At 42.2% G+C, this 19,358-nt stretch overlaps 1 protein-coding gene across 3 annotated transcripts; it reads right to left on the minus strand.

Annotated features, from left to right (window-relative positions):
- Positions 1-1,092: 1,092 nt before the first annotated feature.
- si:ch211-140m22.7 (uncharacterized protein LOC570370 homolog) lies at positions 1,093-19,313 on the minus strand. 3 transcript variants are annotated; one of them, XM_034202051.1, is made up of 8 exons: positions 18,951-19,313; positions 18,654-18,720; positions 6,706-6,811; positions 5,127-5,377; positions 4,406-5,000; positions 2,470-2,533; positions 2,066-2,190; positions 1,093-1,403 (listed from the first exon to the last, which is right to left on the minus strand). In XM_034202051.1, exons 2-8 carry the CDS (start codon positions 18,696-18,698, stop codon positions 1,372-1,374), a joined length of 1,218 nt encoding a protein of 405 aa, XP_034057942.1. In that variant the 5' UTR covers positions 18,699-18,720; positions 18,951-19,313; the 3' UTR covers positions 1,093-1,371. The 3 variants fall into 3 exon arrangements, with proteins under 3 accessions (XP_034057942.1, XP_034057941.1, XP_034057940.1); XM_034202050.1 differs by having other exon boundaries at positions 4,406-5,377; positions 6,706-6,802; XM_034202049.1 differs by having other exon boundaries at positions 4,406-5,377; positions 18,951-19,311.
- Positions 19,314-19,358: the final 45 nt, after the last annotated feature.

The raw sequence follows: 19,358 nt of genomic DNA on the forward strand, positions 1-19,358 counted from the left end.
TCCTGATATCATTAGAAAGCTAGGAATATCCTCTTTCCAACAGTGTATACAACTCAAAGTGTCTTCGGGTTAATGCGACTGATTTCGATGGAGCAGGTCACATCTGATTTTGTCAGAAATTGGGAGAAATATGACCCCAGGAGGAAACCGGGAGAGTTTCTGCAAGTTTTTTGCAATGAAATCGGGAGGATTGGCATTATGCATGTGATGTGTAATGTCCAGGGCCGCCCAGCCTCCCTACAGGCAGATCACGCAGACTGCGTGGGGCCTCACCTCGCGGAGGGAGCGTCATCTAAAGCCTCTTCTGCGGCGCAACTACAGTGTAAGCGCGCCACAGTTCCACTAGCTGAAAACGTTACTCACAAGTCAGTCTGATTCAAGTTTGAGTTCCTCCGTCCTGGACCTGCAGACTGTAGAGGTCAGTTCAGGATTATTTCTCTCATGCTGCGGTTCCGCCTGCTTGCGACCGGGAGTTCGACCACACTATGTCCGAGTCCGACTGACCATATGAAGAGAGCTTTCGATGTCTGATAAATAACACAATTATCTCACCTAAAGTGACAATTATTTAGCTTATCACAACAAAACGTTCATCCCACAGGCCATAAGACTAACACCTGAGCTTCCACCATTTGTATTGCTGTTTTTTGTTTGTCTTGTAAAGTGCACTGTTGAGGAACCTGCGATCTAAGTTGTTCATACATTACATAATTACACCGTCATGAAAATAAAATACTTTCTACTACTGATTCCTAGCTTTAGTAGATTTGAACTCAACCATTTCGATTTTCGACATGCAGTATTGTGTAGAGTTAAATGCTTGAAAATTAAAAGGACAACTTACACACAGATAACCAACTCTACATTTTCTATTGTGATGAACGCTTTCCCTGACAGCGGCACAAATCAAATCTTCAGTAAATATGCCAAATAAAAAAATAGTTGCACAATTATTTCTTTTTATGAGCTTCAGAGGCACACACACACACAGGTCCAGTATTCGTCCAAAAATAAACATCCAACTCAGACAGTGATAATTGTGACAATTTCACACTTTCCCTGGCAGCGGTATAAAGAGGCATTCACACGACAAATATGAACTTGAATTTATTGGTTTATTCACATTTAACTCAGCCACAGATCTATCTATACAAAGATTATTTCACAGCCCTAAAATAACTGTCTGCCAGAAATGTACATCCAATGCTTTAGCTTCTACTCATCGCATAGCTAGCAATTGAAACAGATCTAATAATTGCATACAAAGCTAGAGGCAATGGTTTGTTGTAAATATGACATTAAGCAGATACAGGTGTATGGTGTACAGGTAAAAGGCAACATTAGACAAGTTCAATTGCATAGTGCTGCTGTTTACTTCTGGGCAACTTCATCAAACTTGGGCTCTGGAAAATACAAAGTTGACATATTAACTCAAGTACAAGCACTCACAATTTTCACATGGTTTTAAATGACAAAATATTCAGATTTAACATTTTTCTGAATCCTGATCAAAGCCTTCCCAGTCCAGCCATTACATTTGAACATATCTTGTCAGCCTGATGGTGTGACATGTCTGGCTTCCATCAAACAACCTAAGAATGGACCTCTGCAGACCATGAAAATACACAATAACTTGCTGTAGCTTTGAGCTGTTCAGACTAAATGTACACCAATCGTGTATGTTTATTGCATGTCACACTGCGAGATGGGTCAAATAAAAATAATGGTTGCGATCTATGTCAGACTGTATATCAATATTAAGCATGCCATGTGCAATGACTGGGAGGTGAATCAAAACAAGTGGCTGCCAGTGTATGAGACCATCTGCACTGCTCGACTTATGTGTTGAGGATGAAGCAAACTAATAAACAGACTGAAAATAAGGCATGAGAAATTGCAACAATTTCAGGTATGGATCAATGAAATGTATTTTGTTGTTACACTTCAGTTTTACAACCCTTGATAGTGAGGAAACTAACAATGCAGAACACAAGCGTACTGCAGTGCATAGCTCATACAACTACAAGTTGTAATGCTTGACCAAGAGTTAGTAAAGTAGACTCACCTGTGAATTTGAACTCTGGAAAAGATGTAAGGTCCCCACCACCATAGAGTCTCTCAAGCTTTGACACCTCATCCGCCCAGGCCTTTTCATAATCTGATCCTGCATCCACTAACCCCTCCGTTGCCCTGAAGAAGGACAAATATCAGTTATCAGCAAAAATTCATTTCTCCCTCATTGAATGCATCTTATCCCCAGTGCAAAATCAGCACTAAGTTTAATGAAAGGCAAATGCACAATGGTGACTCAATTCTTCTTAGTTACATAGTTGTTGACATGTTCACAAGTTTGAATAGTTGTTTACCAGTTTTAGGAGTTTTAGTCAAGGGGAAACTTGCAGATTTGAAAGATGTATGTATTCAGCAGGAAGCAACGGCTGAGTGCCTAGGTGGTGGGGAGAGACTTACTGGCTTTTTGAAGAATATTGGCGTATGGAGTCCAGGAAGAGCTTCTGAATTGGGTCCATTTGAGCTGAGTAACAAACACAAGGATGAAAACAAACAAAAATAGAATGAATTTCAGCTCGGAAAAATACTCGTAAAACCAGGATCATCTATCTGGTCCATTTTGCTAGAACAAATAAACAACCAATTCGATTCAACCATAACCCGCATGCACATAAGAGCACCAAGATGGTAGACAGTACATGTAGACAGCTACAGGGGTCAGATAGGGAAGGACTTATAAAAAAGGTCAGTTGACAGGTTAAAGGTTGCTGTGATAGTCATGCTAGTTAACACATTTACAGAACTGCAGCAAGGTATAGGTTGCCAGCCGTCAATACTACACAAAACATTCAAACATAAATCTTCCATTGTGACTCCACAGTGTGCATTCTTGCATACAAGTGCTTTTACCATGAAAGAAAGTTTACATTTACACATGATCTATTAACAAGTAAACCCAACATGTAGGGATTGATAAGGTATTACTTTTACCATGTCAAATAAGTGGGAGAAGAGTAAGGGATGGAAGGAGGTTGAGGGAAAAAAGGGTTAGGGTTAGAAACACAAAACAACTTTCTCCTTCACCAGTGGAAACAGTACAGTTAGCATTATCTGTAGTCTTTAATAATGCATAGTCATGAAGAAAGTTCCATCAAACTACAGGCATTGCTGAGAATCATTGTGTTATCATGTTGGGACATCTTGGTAAACCTCTACAATTCTGAATAGAAAAAAAGGAAAAGAGTATGTAAGAGTAAATGAGTGCGGCAGGCAGACGTTAGTGTACGAAAAACAAAAACGTGATGGCATTCAGAAATAATGGCAAAAAGCTCAATGAAAAAGGGTGTGCAGCTAAGACATGCATCATTATTCAAGATGCCTGAAGCAGTGCAAACACACAAGAGGCGCGTTCACACCGCAGTACTTTTCCCACTTTAGTTCCGATATAGTTCAAAATGTCGCGTTCACACAAAAAGAGCCGGAACTAAAATGAGTTCATCAGAACCTTTTTAGCCCCTTTTCCGTCCCTGCTAGAGAGCAGGGACGGAAAAGGGGGTAAAAAGGTTCCTATGTCTGATTGGCTGGGCGGATTGCAAACCACGGCCCGTAAAACTCCCAAAAAGTTTTGTGAAGCCGCCATTTTATTATCCTCGCATTATTAGCATTAGCATTAGCCCAGCGCAGAAACGCAGAGAGACTAACTTATGGCAACACAAAATAAAACATGGGAGCGGTGGAGATGAGGAGGTGTCGGCGTTCTGGCGATTTACTCGGAAGGCTTCAGTAGAAGCTGCTGGGAGTCCCAGCAGCTTCTACTGAAGCCAGTCCCCAACTCCGGGGACTTCCGGCCGGGGACTTTGGGCGGCAGTATACGCCGTGAAGTGGTTTGCGGCCTGCCAGTAAACCCAAAGCAGAAGAAGAAGAAGAAGTGACGTCAGCGGCTTCATTTGCCTAATCCACCCCCAGGGACTTATTCCGGTGTGAACGCGATCTGTACTTAGTTCATGAGAACTAAAGAGTTCTCATGAACTAAGTTCTCATGAACCTTTGTGGGAAAAGTACTGCAGTGTGAATGCGCCTATTGAGTTGAACTACAGCTACATGAAAGATGACCCAGAAGTCAAATAGGACATGAGAAACAGGAAGGTAGTGTTTAAGGGATATGGGCCGAAAATCGATCAAGTAATACTAAGTACTATATGGAACAACCTGTGCACGGCTAGAACAAAATAAGTGAGTTTGTGATGTCCCGTATCTTTACAGCTTATCCTTACGCTCATCACAAACGACTATTGTATAGCCCTAGAAATGGGGATGAAACTGACAGCCGGTAGACTCCAGGGTCCACAGAGGAAAAGAGAAGGATTTTGTGAGAGGGGGAGGTTGTAATGTGTACCCTTAAACGGTTCAACTGGTTCAGCTGGGGCCTCCACCCGCAGCTCCTCTCCTGCAGCTTCAGCTACGACTGGAGCCGGGTCCACCAGCTCCTCTGTTCCCTCCACAGGGCCAGAACCTTCAGCTTCTACAGGGGCAGCTTCAGCCTCTGGAGCAGCTTCAGCCACAGGCGCAGCTTCTACAGGCGCAGCTTCAGCCACAGGCTCTGGAGCAGCTTCAGCCACAGGCGCAGCTTCTACAGGCGCAGCTTCAGCCACAGGCTCTGGAGCAGCTTCAGCCACAGGCGCAGCTTCTACAGGCGCAGCTTCAGCCACGGGCTCTGGAGCAGCTTCTACCGGGGCAGCTTCAGCCACGGGCTCTGGAGCAGCTTCTACTGGGGCAGCTTCAACAGGAACTTTAGCAGGAGGTTCTGTTGCTGCAGCATCTTCAACCACTGGGGCGGCAGCTTCAGCCGCTGGCACAGCCTCTACAATTACTTCTGAGACAGCCTCCACCATGGGCGCAGCTTCGACCACAGCTTCAAGCACGGGCGCCGCTTCGGCGACAGCTTCGACCACAGCTTCAACCACGGGCGCCGCGTCGGCGACAGCTTCGACCACAGCTTCAACCACGGGCGCCGCGTCGGCGACAGCTTCGACCACAGCTTCAAGCACGGGCGCCGCTTCGGCGACAGCTTCGACCACAGCTTCAACCACGGGCGCCGCGTCGGCGACAGCTTCGACCACGGGCGCCACGTCGGCGACAGCCTCGACTACCGCCGCAGCTTCTACCACGGGCGCCGCAGCTTCTACCACCGGGGTGGTTGCCACAGCCTCAAGTGCGGCAGCAGCGGGGGGGGGACCTGCAGCTGCTTTAGCAACAGCTTCTGCTGCTGCAACAGCTGCTGCTGGAGAAACTTCTTTCTTGGGAAGGTCATATGACTTGTGCTGGACAAGTTTCTCTAAATCGAAGAATGTTTTAGCCTGGTTTTTGTCTAGGACAAAGGAGGAGGGCAAGCACAAGATGCATTATTATTATTTTCTTTTTTACATGTGTATAGAGTTAATTGAAAAGAGGACCACCATTAACGCACATTTATCAAAATACAATCACTATACTGGAAAGTTGAACATCAAGGTTGCTTAGGTACTTAGCCAAAGTAATAAAGCAAAGGAAAATAAAAGCTTCAGGAAAAACTCTTGACATTAAAAGAACAAATATAACCTTGATCATAATAACTTTATAAAAAAAGATACATTGAGTATATTAAATCAAAAAAAGAATGTTATAGCGTTCGTAAGTGAAGGAATTGTCAACCCTGTAAAAGGAAATCCAGCGGTAAATGAATGAACTGTGGTGAAAGCATAGCGGATTGATTCAAAAAGGTACATGTTGTAAATGTGTGTAAATTGCTCGGTGACAGTTGAAGGGTGAATGCAACCTCGATATCCTCTGATGTAGAAACAGGGCCCAAACAGTGGTCAAAATGAGAAGATCTTGATGTGGCTTCATATCTTGAGACATGGAGACTGAAGTTTAGGCTGTAGAGCGCAGAAGAGGCTTTTGTTCACTTTTTGTTTTCTGTTGGCCGGATTGTTTGACCAAATCTGCATATTGCATGTTTATTGTCAAATATTTTTAACAAGACAAAGGCCGTCTAAAGTAGATTTACTTATTCATCAAAATGAAATTGTAACAGAGCATAGTTTCTTTAATCAGAAATCAATGCTTTCCACCTCGCAAACTGAGCATTTTCAAACCAAACCGCCATATATGCTAAATCCTGCTCAAGCATATGGTTGGGGTAGAAACAGGTAAATATGCTTTGTATTTACATTACTGATCTCCTAACCTGAAGCCATGCCATGAGCCATGTGGGCTGGAATCCCACTCCTGACCTTCAGTCTCTCCAGCAGTGCCACAAACTCAATAATGTCAAACACAAAAGCTAAAACCCTTCTTTTATTTTGTTACACTGGACTCTGTTCTGATCCGTTTTGGTTACCGAGTAGTATTCACAGCCTCCACTTTTTACTTAATGAGATGGAGTATATCTGGGTCTGACCTCTAAAACGGTTGCGTAATGTGGTCAGAGGGCAGTGGAAGATAACTCCTCTGTCACGATAACCTATGTTGGACTTTTAACAAAATACTCTATGTTGAGTCTGTCAGGGCTCACTAAAGAACATCATTTAGTCAAACAGTTATCTAGAAAAAGGCCAAGTTGAACACCAAATGCCTCAATAAGGATCAAAGGTTTCAACCTACAAGAGCTGCTTAAGGCTCGGCCACATGTTGTGACAGTGTCTATCTGAATCCTACCTGAGTTTTTCTTTTTTGTCGACTTCTTGGAACCCTCGGATTTTGTGCTAAAGGCTGCAGCTGCAGGCGCTCTCCTCAGAGTACTCCAGCTCTCAGCCTGCAAACACTGACACACACACACACACACACACACACACACACACACACACACACACACACACACACACACACACACACACACACACACACACACACACACACACACACACACACACACACACACACACACACACACACACACACACACACACACACACACACACACACACACACACACACACACACACCACACACACACACACACACACACACACACACACACACACACACACACACACACACACACACACACACACACACACACACACACACACACACACACACACACACACACACACACACACACACACACACACACACACACACACACACACACACACACACACACACACCACACACACACACACACACACACACACACACACACACACACACACACCACACACACACACACACCACACACACACACACACACACACCACACACACACACACACACACACACACACACACACACACACACACACCACACATTAAGCCAGATCCAGCTTTGTGAAAACATACATGTGGTCTGCAACACTAATATAGTTGTTGATTAATATGGACCTGGATCCCACACTCACTTTCACAGAACTTCTTACCACTCAGCATAGGACTATCAAAACTGTAGTTAGCACACCAGCTTAATCAGAAGCTGCGTGTGGTTATAATGCAGCTGTGCGATTAGTCAAACAAGAATACTTGTCAAAACAAGTAAAGGATCAGCTAAATTGAAACTAAATGAGCACTAAACTTACTTTCAATTAATTTTCATAATATGATGGAAATGTACTACATAATATCAGCTTTACCCTTACCTTAGTCTTTCTAGTGACAAGGTCAAGCAGATTTGGCCATTTCTTTATCAACTTACACCATTCCACATTAGTTTGGCACATCCAGCCAAGACCTTGCATTGTGAAACAACTTACATTTGAACAAAATCTGTTTTGAAGTCTATGAAAACTGAGAGTCCAGGAAGGCTTCTAATTTCCCCTCCTCGACTCCTCGGTCCTCTGGTAGTGACCCGAAAATGGATTTCAGCGCGCCATGTTGAAGGACATCTCATTTCTCTAAAAGCACTTCGAGGACCGAGCATCGATATATCCAGTCTCTGATTGTGTTACGTACTTATGAGTGCTCTCATACTTCTTTGATACTGAAATTGTGTGTATATATATATATTATACCGCACTGTGAATGAATCAAAGTAAATATAGAAGTGGTCATGAACACATCTGTCCATCAGACAGAGTACTGCTGTGTCTCCTGTCATCATTAATGGACGTGTCTTTAAAATGACCGCTCAGAGGAGAGGAGTTCTCATTTCTCTAACCGCCTGCTGCTTCCCCTCCTCTCTCCTCGGTTCCCCTCCTTGGCTCCTCCGCTCGCATCTCCTGTGGGCGGCACTAAGTCTCGAGGATAGGAGTCGAGGAGGGGAAATTAGAGAATTGAGAAGCCTTCCAAGTCTGCAGCAGGTTGCACTAACACCTCAGATATGATGCCCTCTAGTGGAAATAAAGGTGAGGTCTGCAGGACACCTCAGCTGGGTTGAAGACACAACGAAACACAAACCATTCTTACACCTTAAACAGCTGCTAAGCTTACAACAGAGTGTCTCTGTTGGAACTCTGTTCTAATACTGCAATCCATTCAAGTGGATTAATATCTTATATAGTGGATTGTTCACTTGACAATTAAATGTGTTCCAACTTTAAGATTCCCAATCCCATGTGTTCTCACATCATGAAAATCTTAGTCTCTCTTTGGGAGACCACTTGGGTGATTGGAGGTTACATAACAACACGCAAGAAATGACAGTACCTGCTGAGAAACAGCCAAGCTCTGCGTGTGTTTCTAGTGTCGAGTAGTTACCGAGGCGGATCCATAATCATTACATTTCTTAAGTACCACATTCATTCCAACTCAAATATTAACTACCAAGTTAAACCATAACATACCTTTTCCTTTCCAGGGTTGTAATCTTGTTATCACTGAGGCAAATGGTAAGGTTGGAGTGACTATTACATTTTGTTTTAGGAAGTAGACTTCTCATTTCAAACTGCACCACAACAAATGAACTTTCTTGTGCATTATCAGGGTATATGCAGGCATCCTGAGTGAAATCAGACCCTTTCCATACATTTTAAGACGTCATCGCCACTTCGAGTTTTAACCGGTTACATTTGCGACTAGTGTTGGGTTTAACGCGTTATAAAAGTAACGGAGTTACAGTAATATATTACTTTTTGCTGTAACGCATTACTAATGAAATGTTACAATGCTCAGTAACGCAGTTACAACACATTTTAACCCGAAATGAAATGGTGTTTTGTTTTTTAAGAATGTACTAACATAGCGAGACATTCCGACACCAGACACATTGTGCGGGTAGATTAGTAAACCTGGTGTTTACCCTTCAGGCTTCGCGTCAGGATCGAAAAATACAAACAACAAATTGTGTCAGGTGCGCGTGACCTGCTCCGCTGCGCGTGCATCATTTCCAAAGTGCTTCCACAGCAGTGACACACACCTGTGGATAATCATTTATACGAACATGGTTAAAGCAACCATCACTAAACGCCAGCAACACTGCATCTACTGCAGACCGTAGCAACAGGTCAGATGGGGACATCACGTGACCCTCCGTCGTGGACACTAGTTTACTCCCGCCTGACTCGCCGCCCTCGCCCCCGGAGCAGCAGTCTTCGTCGCCCGAAACTACGCCGCCCCTCTGCGGCCCGCAGGTGCCAGGATACCACGGCAACACAGAGCCTGCCCAGGTGTATCTAAACAAGTACCCGCCTGTACAGTGGGGTTAGGCCGTCATCTTGCAGCTCGTGGTATACAAATAGACAATGGAATATTCATGTGAAAATAGTGCCATATTCTGCCATGCCTGTAGAAATGTTGGGTCAAACATAATGCATACAATAGCACAGATGCCTTCACCACGAATGGCTACACAAAGATCTCATATGATATCCCAAGCTTATCAACAAGCTAATGTTGCAGCTGAAATGTTCTCCAGGTCACAAAGTCAACCTCACATGATGATGTGATACCAGTTTTCAAGCACAGTAAATATTCTCTTCTCAGAGTATATGATGGGACCAAAGTGATGATTTATTACATGGTTTTAATAATACTTTTGCTTTTCAATGTTTGCCATTTCAAACCATGAGCTGGTTCAAATCATATGTGCCTTGATTTACAATATGTTCTCATTTGTTTTATCAGTACAGCTTTGAAGCTGTTGTGCTTTTCTTTGCCATAGTCCACTTTGGACTATATGAGATATTTCAGGATTGCACTTTTAACTCACTTGAAATGTTCTCACTTGCTTGGTTTCAAAACATAACAAAGGCCATAATCTGTTCATTGGGACCATCAATGCTATTTTTCATTGCTGTTGCCGGCCACTATTGCTCATGTAAACCTACTACTGCTGCGCCCCCTGTAACCTCAGAGGCACCCCAAGTCATTTTGTTCTGGAGCCGGGCCTGTACACGGCCATATACTAAACACACTACAGAGCCCATTCCGTGTCCTGTTAGTGTTTACTTCCTGTCTGCCTTCTTCTGGTGATCTATCTGACGTCCAGCGCTCCGTCTTTTAACCTCTTTTCCTTTCTCTTTCTGGATCCTCCTTAGCGACCTTCATTATAGTCCTTGACAGTGGTCTGTACTGGATTAACAACGTGTCACATGTTAAGAAGTTACAATCAGAATCGAGTATTCAACTAAGCCGTGTAATGCAAGTTGTTAGTAGCCTTAAGGGCCTACACAGTTGTTATGCTATACCACATTGCCCTTCACTGGATGTAGAATGAGCTGCACTAAACTACATTTCAGCATTTAAAACACCTAGCCATTCTTTTGAGGTTATTTTGGTGAAAGTAACTAAAAAGTAACTAAAAAGTACCGTAACTCATTACATTTCAGAGACAGTAATATTGTAATGTAACTTATTACTTTCAAAAGAGAGTAATAAGTAATATATTACATTTTGGAAGTAACTTGCCCAAAACTGTTTGCGACACACTTTACATAACATTGACTATATACAGTATTGATTGTCCTTCTTCCTTATCTTCCAACCATTTGGACGCAAACTTGCATTTCCCCGTAACGATGTTAACAACCGGCGTAAACGGACCTTCGCGCGCTATCAAGCAGTGAGCGTGCGATGTCCTTTTCAAATGACGTCAAATCCAACGGGATGCCATAAATATACTACACAGAATCACACTACACACCTACGCAATGATTACATTCAGGTAAACTTTAGAACAGTGGTTCTCAACTGGTGGGTCGCGACCCAAAAGTGGGTCGCGGACCCCCTTCGAGTGGAGATGTGAGTGAAGAAAAAACTCAAGTCAAACTTTTATTTTGAAGGCCCGATTTTCTAACGCTGTGCATGCAGTAGGCGTTGGACTGGAAGTACCGGAGACCATAAACGGTTTTGAAAACTTCTGTCACGTAGTGATCATCTTCTCAATAAAACATCTTTGCTAATGTTTTTTCGAGTCTTCTGGCCAATCAGAATCAAGATTGTTGCCGGAAGTCCCTACGGAGAATAACTTTGCGGTAGAACTACTCTTTATCCATGGGTACAACTTGAAGCCCCTCACTGCAGTGCGCAGTACCTCAAGATGGGCGGGAGCTCAACATGGGCGGAGCCTCAACGCCCCTCCTTCTCATCCTTTGAGGCACGTGACGAGCTTCACAGATGACGCGTTACATCCTGTTTCCGGGGTAGCAGTTCTGTTCTGTTAATCATGTCGTCAGAGTAAGATGGAGGTAAGTAATCCCTGAATAAATTAACTATTTGTTTTTGCTGCGGTTTAAAATGTGTTGATTTGAAGTCTCACTTATTTGCTGTCAAATGTGCGCTGTCGCTACTAGGGCGTGCATGTCCTAGTGATGCAGAAACTAACTACATTTAATAACTATAACTACAAATTACATTTGTGTTGCTTCAAAATAGTAGGATTGCTGTATAAGCAAAGTCCTGAAAACTTTAGGAAAGTCTTTATATTATTTTTGCACTACTTGAGAAATACTAATAACTATACATAACCTATATTTCAATTCGATTTTTACAGGAGGTTCAAACAAACAAGTCAAGTGAACTAGTCAGCAGTTCAAAATATTGTATGTTTGCTAAATATGACTTAAAATGCCGTTTTTCTTTTCCTTCCTTTAGCTGGCACAGGTTCTGGACAAGACCCAAAGCCCAAACACACATCTAGCCTTTGTGAGCAAGATGGCTCTCACGCGGTCAGATCTTTGGAGTTTGGGTTTGGCTAATGGCATGGATGGGATGGTACTCAGAGTGATCACGCTCTTTGTTTCTTGTACTGTTTCTAACTGATTTTGTTTTAATTGTTGGCATGTTTCATGTACTCTGTATTTTACTGACTGTGTGTTTGTATTCTGCCAGATCCTGAACAGCTGTCTTACAGTTACTGAGAAGGTATTGAAGCTGTTCTAAAATATGTAAATATATGTATAAAACATACTATATTATACCAAACAATTATAAGATATTACATTATGAAACTACATCTGTTACAGAGAGTAGATGGTGTGTTTGCTTCCAACAGCCATGTTATAGCTGCCTGGTTTCACCATCTTCCACCATCAATCCGATGCAACACCTGCCGCTATTTTGATCATGATTACCCATGTTGCTGCTCCATGTTCTCGTACCAACTCATTACTGAAGTCACATCAACACAACTGGTTTTTTGCTTTTCCAGGAAAATGCAGCAAACCTCCAACGGCTTCTCCTTCCAGTGTGGGAACCTGGAACCTGGACTCTGTGTGAGTACATGTAGTTCAGTCTTTGCTATTGTTTGTTTACTGTACAATGAAGTTTGCCATGCCGCAAATAGTGTTTCTATCTTTCAATTCAACGCTTCATTTAGTTGTATAATACAGATCCTACAACTTTATAATATAACGTTTGTATGTCAAAGTATACCTGTTGATATTGGAACGTGTGATATTAACAGATACTGAGGCCACAAGCTAGGGAGATTTTCTTTCTAGATCCCCTCCGTGGCGCTGGCTGGAGAGATGATAGTCGCACCAAACCATTCAGGTCTTTTGGCGCACAGTTCCATCACATCCGGACAGTGGCAGTTCTGTTTCAGACCACTTGTCTATCTTTTTTTAATCTATGGCTCTGTTTTATTTGAACTAACATGGGATGCATTGTATTTAATAAAAGGCATTGAACAGAACCATAGATGCCACTTGACAGCGGGCTGTTTTGTTTGACCCCTTAATGACCTTTTTTTTGGAAGTTCAAGTTTGTTCCTGTTCCAACAGTGTTCAAAGATTTTCTGCATGATTTTCGAGTACTTATAAAGTTTAATTAAATTGTACTTATTCTTAACTTTCACATGCATTGTGTTCACAGAAACCTTGCTCAGATCTTGTGCCCTGGGCCCTGGGCAAGTCTTGGGTTGCGTTCCAATAATCCAAAAATCAGCTCCTAAGTTCTAACCCTATCTCCTATTCCTTGACCTCTGAGTGAAACGTCACGGGGTTAAGGGATAGTGGATAGGAGAATTCAAAAGGACTTAGGAGAAGAGACTGCGGTACTTTAGAGAATCCGAATGCACTTTCACTCTCCGACGTGTTTATGATGCGCCAGCGGACGTCATGAAAGTGCGTCTGCTGCTGTGGGGAAACTATGGAAACTACAGTTTTCTATACAGCGGACTACAACATGGATGTTTAATAAGAACGAGGGACTACTGTAAACTCATCTAGAGACTCTGCACCGTGCTCTGATGCTGTTGCTTTATGCTTTATGAACGTGGACAACAGAGAAACATATTCTTCATGACCAAAGTTGGAATTGAAATAAAAAAGGAAAGTGAAACCTCTGCTCGTCACCCTCTCCCTCCGGTCCACATTAATACAAATGATCCCAATACGTATGATTGTATGAAAAGATCTTAAAATCAATACAAATGTATTTATTATAAACGTTAGTCCTTACCATCTATCACTGTGTATATCACCATTCAAACATCTTTTAAAAGTTGAACAAACCCCACACAGCTCAGTAAAGACTGTGAGATGTTGACTTTATTTGATCATTTCAGTAAAAACTAACGTTCATATTTCTCTTTTTGATTACAATACTGATGAACGTTCAAAACAAAGCACTTTGGCAACTTACCACATACGTTTTAAAATGCTTAATAAGCACCGTAACTTTCATGATATAATTTCTCCGTCATAATCGATTGTTTCCGTGAACGGCCGACTGTTGAGTGACGGCAAATGCTGCGGCTGCAAGGCATTGTGGGGCAGCATTTTCTCCTCTCCTTTCGGTTAGGGAGGTCCAGTGGTTCCTAAGCTAAAGGAGGTTATAAAGGAAGTTTGAAACCTCCTTTCCTTTCATTTGGAGAATTGGAACGGCACTTATCATGACTGCCAGTGAGGGACTTCCGGGTCATTTCACTCCGTTAGGAAGGTTCCTAAGCTAAATGGACTATTCGACTGCAACCTTGGTGTGGATGATGTCCAGGTTAGATTTGTTAAAATTATTCTACTGAAGAGTATGATGTAATTGTCATTTTTGACACTTTTGACTTTTCACACTACAGGGCCTACCAAGACAAGGGTTCTCGAACAACTGTGGGGTGTTTGTTTTGATGGTAAGATACTGGATATACAGTATACATATAGTAGTCCTATTTTTCTGTTTATAATAATGTATACAAATGTATACTGCTTTCAGCATGCTATGCACTCCATTATTGCTCATAGTTCGAGACATGCTGTGATTTATTTATATCCAAAACAACATTCACGGAGGAATATTATTTGTCAATGAACACCATAGCATCACAACAACCTAACATGATATACTATTTCTTTATTTACAGTACGCATTTTACATTGTGGCAAGAGCCCAATTTGATTTCAATGAGGTATGTAGAAATAAGGGTTTCATATTTCAGTTTTTCATTGATATACAAGACTTTTCAGGACATGTGTTGTTGACCCATCTGGTTGTGTGCTTTTTATATTCCAAGACAAACATGCAGCAAATTAGGCACTGGTGGTGCCTAGTTCTCCTCAAAGACGTTCCCATGCCGTATGTTTCTTTAATTTTACAATTTACATTTGCATTCTTGAGACTATTTGTTACACTGTAACCTGACTATATCATTTTTAATGAATGTTTTTAATGTTTGTCTTTCATTCACCAAGGTCTGAACAAGAGAGGTCGCAAGACTGCAAGAGGCGACGGGAGGAAAAGGCAATGGTTAGTTGAAGTTGTTGAATCACAAATGATAAAGTCTTGAACCAGTGTGAGTGTTAAACATTTAACCTCTCTTTGTCAAATATATTTCAGGATGAAGAGGTTGTGAGGTTCCACAAAAGAAGCAGGCCATCATTTGAGATGGGGTCATGAGTGAGCGCTGCTGGGGGGGGGAGCTGTTACAATCAGCTGTATTAGGTTCACTAATGCCTCAAAATGTATTAGTTGTCACGATCTGTCTGTGTATTATTTTGTCCTGTCTTGTCTGTTGCTTTCTGTGTTCAATCAAATTGAAAGTCCTGAATTCAAAGTGTTTCTTAAGTAAAAGAGTATAAGTATTATCAGCTAAATGTACTCGAAGTATCAAAAGTAGAAGTACATGCGGAATGGCTCTGTTCACAGTATTATATTACCATTGATATTATCCTGTCAATTCTATCAATACGATGGCACTTTTTTTAAATATTTTTTTTTAAATACTGGTAGGAAATAATGTGATAATACTTTCATTTATATCACATGTTTTTCAGTAAAAAGTGAGTAAATATACAATATTGCCTCTGAAATTAAAATTAAAAAGTTAAAAAACAAATGAAGGCCCTTTCTTGAAGTCATAACTGAAATAATTGATGCAGTTAACATGCAAATAGATATTAAAATATGCTTTGAAGGCTGTTAATGTGTTTAATTTGAGTTTTACATGCCGTTGCCATGGCGACAGATCACTCGCCATCATCACAGACCTCAAGGTATCATTATATTACCGGTATCATTATATATTAATAATATAAGATATAATATGTTAAAATAGTTAATACTCTGACGCTATGATTAACAGAACAGAACTACTACCCCGGAAACAGGATGCAATGCGTCATCTGTGAAGCTCGTCACGTGCCTCAAAGGTTGAGAAGGAGGGGCCGTCAGTCAAGTGCCTCAAAGGTTGAGAAGGAGGGGCCGTCAGTCAAGTGCCTCAAAGGTTGAGAAGAAGGGGCCATCAGTCAAGTGCCTCAAAGGTTGAGAAGGAGGGGCCGTCAGTCAAGTGCCTCAAAGGTTGAGAAGAAGGGGCCATCAGTCAAGTGCCTCAAAGGTTGAGAAGAAGGGGCCATCAGTCAAGTGCCTCAAAGGTTGAGAAGAAGGGGCCATCAGTCAAGTGCCTCAAAGGTTGAGAAGGAGGGGCCGTCAGTCACGTGCCTCAAAGGTTGAGAAGAAGGGGCCGTCAGTCAAGTGCCTCAAAGGTTGAGAAGGAGGGGCCGTCAGTCAAGTGCCTCAAAGGTTGAGAAGAAGGGGCCATCAGTCAAGTGCCTCAAAGGTTGAGAAGGAGGGGCCGTCAGTCAAGTGCCTCAAAGGTTGAGAAGAAGGGGCCATCAGTCAAGTGCCTCAAAGGTTGAGAAGAAGGGGCCATCAGTCAAGTGCCTCAAAGGTTGAGAAGAAGGGGCCATCAGTCAAGTGCCTCAAAGGTTGAGAAGAAGGGGCCATCAGTCAAGTGCCTCAAAGGTTGAGAAGGAGGGGCCGTCAGTCACGTGCCTCAAAGGTTGAGAAGGAGGGGCCGTTAGTCACGTGCCTCAAAGGTTGAGAAGGAGGGGCCGTCAGTCAAGTGCCTCAAAGGTTGAGGCACAAAAAGCGTGACCACATCACCCCAATTCTGGCTTCCAGTCCGTTTCAGAATTTATTTTAAAATCCTTTTATTTGTATTTAAAGCACTAAATGGGTTGGCTCCGGCCTATATAGCTGAACTCCTCCAGCGCTACACCCCAGACAGAGCTTTAAGATCTGCTGATCAGCTGCTGCTGGTAGTGCCTAAGACCAGGCTCAAAACCTGAGGGCACCGAGCCTTCGCAGCAGCTGGCCCCAGGCTCTGGAACACTCTTCCCCTCCATGTGAGGTCGGCCCAGACCCTAGGGGCTTTTAAATCCACACTGAAGACACACTACTTCTCTCTGGCCTTCTAGTTAGAGTGGGGTCACGACTCCTGACTGTTCCATGTGTTGTTTTTATCTGTTGTGATTTATTGTGATGTAATGTGTTTTTATGTGCTTAAATTACATGTACAGCACTTTGGCTCGACCAAAATCGTTTTTAAATGTGCTCTACAAATAAAACTTGATTTGATTTGATTTGAGAAGGAGGGGCCGTTAGTCACGTGCCTCAAAGGTTGAGAAGGAGGGGCCGTCAGTCACGTGCCTCAAAGGTTGAGAAGGAGGGGCCGTCAGTCACGTGCCTCAAAGGTTGAGAAGGAGGGGCGTTGAGGCTCCGCCCATGTTGAGGTACTGCACACTGCAGTGAGGGGTACTACGCTTCAGATAAAAATGAACACGTAATGAAATATGACCCCCGGTTTGATGATTGACAGGTCACAGAACAATGGGGGCTATCTACCCTTACCCACAATGTAAAGTAATTCACACAGACTATCTCCTCTTTACTCTTCTCTCTGTGAGGAGCAGCAAGCTGTCAGAACTAAGTGAAAAACAAACAATGGCATAAATTATTATTAATATGTCGGGTAGTAATAGATGTATTTATTTTCTTCTCAGTGTACCAGAATGCGTAGTTTATATGTTAGTATTTCTAAAAATCTCCTGGGGGATAATCCCCCCAGACCCCCCCAGCTGGGGTTGGGTTTTCAGCATGTGTGACTTTTTATGTCAGTTCATCTTTGATTCCATCATCTCATTAAACCTTTTTTAAAAGCATACTTTAGTTCTGTGAAGAGATATAAGGGATATTTGCACTGTACTTCACATTAATTATATATTACAGCACGATTTTTTGTTGAATAGATTTGAGTGGTTCAAAATTTCGGGTCGCGATTTATTGATAAAGGAAAAAGTGGGTCCCGAGGCCTGACCAGTTGAGAACCACTGCTTTAGAATACTACCTCTTTGGACAATTTATTAATTATTAATGTTATTTATATTTACATATTGAAAACAAGCTACAAAATGTAATACCTTGGAAAATGCCGTTTAATACTTTTTAATAGTCTTAATTTTCGCTAAATTGATTTATCAGCTTTTAATACTTTTTAAGACCCCGCGGACACCCTGATTATGTTTAATTTCTAATCAAATTCCTATCGTTTGAAGTATATTGGCTGTACCACTATTATGCAAAGACAATTTCAGTGCAATACCTGACCCTGTAGTGGTGAATGATCACTAATATTGGAAAAAAATGCACAACCTAGCTTGCTTATTGTGAAAATTAGCCAAAACTCTAATGGCAACATTCATCAGAAAGTCAATTCCTGAGAGTTCAGAAGTGGAGCTTCAGCTGCTGCCTGCTGTGAGCCTGTGAGACAGACAGGACAACTCGCTGTCTGCCAGAACGGGATAGAGTTTCAAGTGGATTCATTCACAAATGCAACAATTTCAAAAGTGTTAATTGAACAAAAACCTACTAACTTTAGGCACGAAACTGTTCATTAATAGTTTCAGGGACTGAACATAATCGTTTTGGTTAGTTAGCTGCAGCAACAAACAGGAAACAGACACAAAAACAACTGGAAAATACATTAATGCATTTATTGTTAACGCCAGAAATGATATACGTTACCTTGACACAGCCTAAACGTCCTATCCTCAGCAAGGAAGCCGCCATCTTTCCTCTCAGCCTGCCTGTGCTGGGAGATTCATAAATACACGATAAACGAAGACAATAGTGAATACTTCACCATATCTACAATGGCAGCTTTAATTAATTATATTACGTAACGTCGTGCATGACAACAGAACCGCAATAAAAAGCATCTGAGGCACACTGTACACCTTTATCTGACTGAGATAAAAAAAAACTATCTGTGGTGCAAGAAACATTAAGTGTTATCACATAGACGTGGATATTGATAGTTACCTTTTGATCAAATGAAGGCTGTTCTACGGTTCTCCTGAGCTGGACGGGCAAGACACGGCTCCCAGCAGCATGCACAGGGCTCAGTCCTTTATCCTGCTCTTTATGTAACACATGAATGTGACTGTCAACGCCCCCTTCCCATGCTGTCCGTTACACACAGGTCGTTTGATTTTAATGTTATAGGTGTTTCATATTCAGTTTTCATATGTTATACAGTCTGTGAATATGTGGACGCTGCACTGTAATAAGCAGGGTCTTCTCACTCACTAGTCACTAGCATGGCCAACTTTCCCTTTGAAATTGGATAAATTCAAGATGCTGAGCTTCACTAATGGTAGCTTCAGTAACGCTGCTTAGCCAACTGAAATGCGTTTATTTCATATAGGAAGTTGTGTTTATTTTGTTTAT

Source organism: Gymnodraco acuticeps, unplaced genomic scaffold (genome assembly GCF_902827175.1).
Source record: "Gymnodraco acuticeps unplaced genomic scaffold, fGymAcu1.1, whole genome shotgun sequence".
NCBI lineage: Eukaryota > Metazoa > Chordata > Actinopteri > Perciformes > Bathydraconidae > Gymnodraco > Gymnodraco acuticeps.

Excerpts from the sequence above, each read along its gene's own strand:
- si:ch211-140m22.7 (XM_034202049.1), bottom strand. The coding sequence starts at position 18,698 with ATGGCGGCTTCCTTGCTGAGGATAGGACGTTTAGGCTGTGTCAAG. Across the intron at positions 2,534-4,405 it reads ACCAGTTGAACCGTTTAAGG|CTCAAATGGACCCAATTCAG; the intron begins GTACACATTACA and ends TTTGTTACTCAG. Across the intron at positions 1,404-2,065 it reads TCCAGAGTTCAAATTCACAG|AGCCCAAGTTTGATGAAGTT; the intron begins GTGAGTCTACTT and ends TGTATTTTCCAG.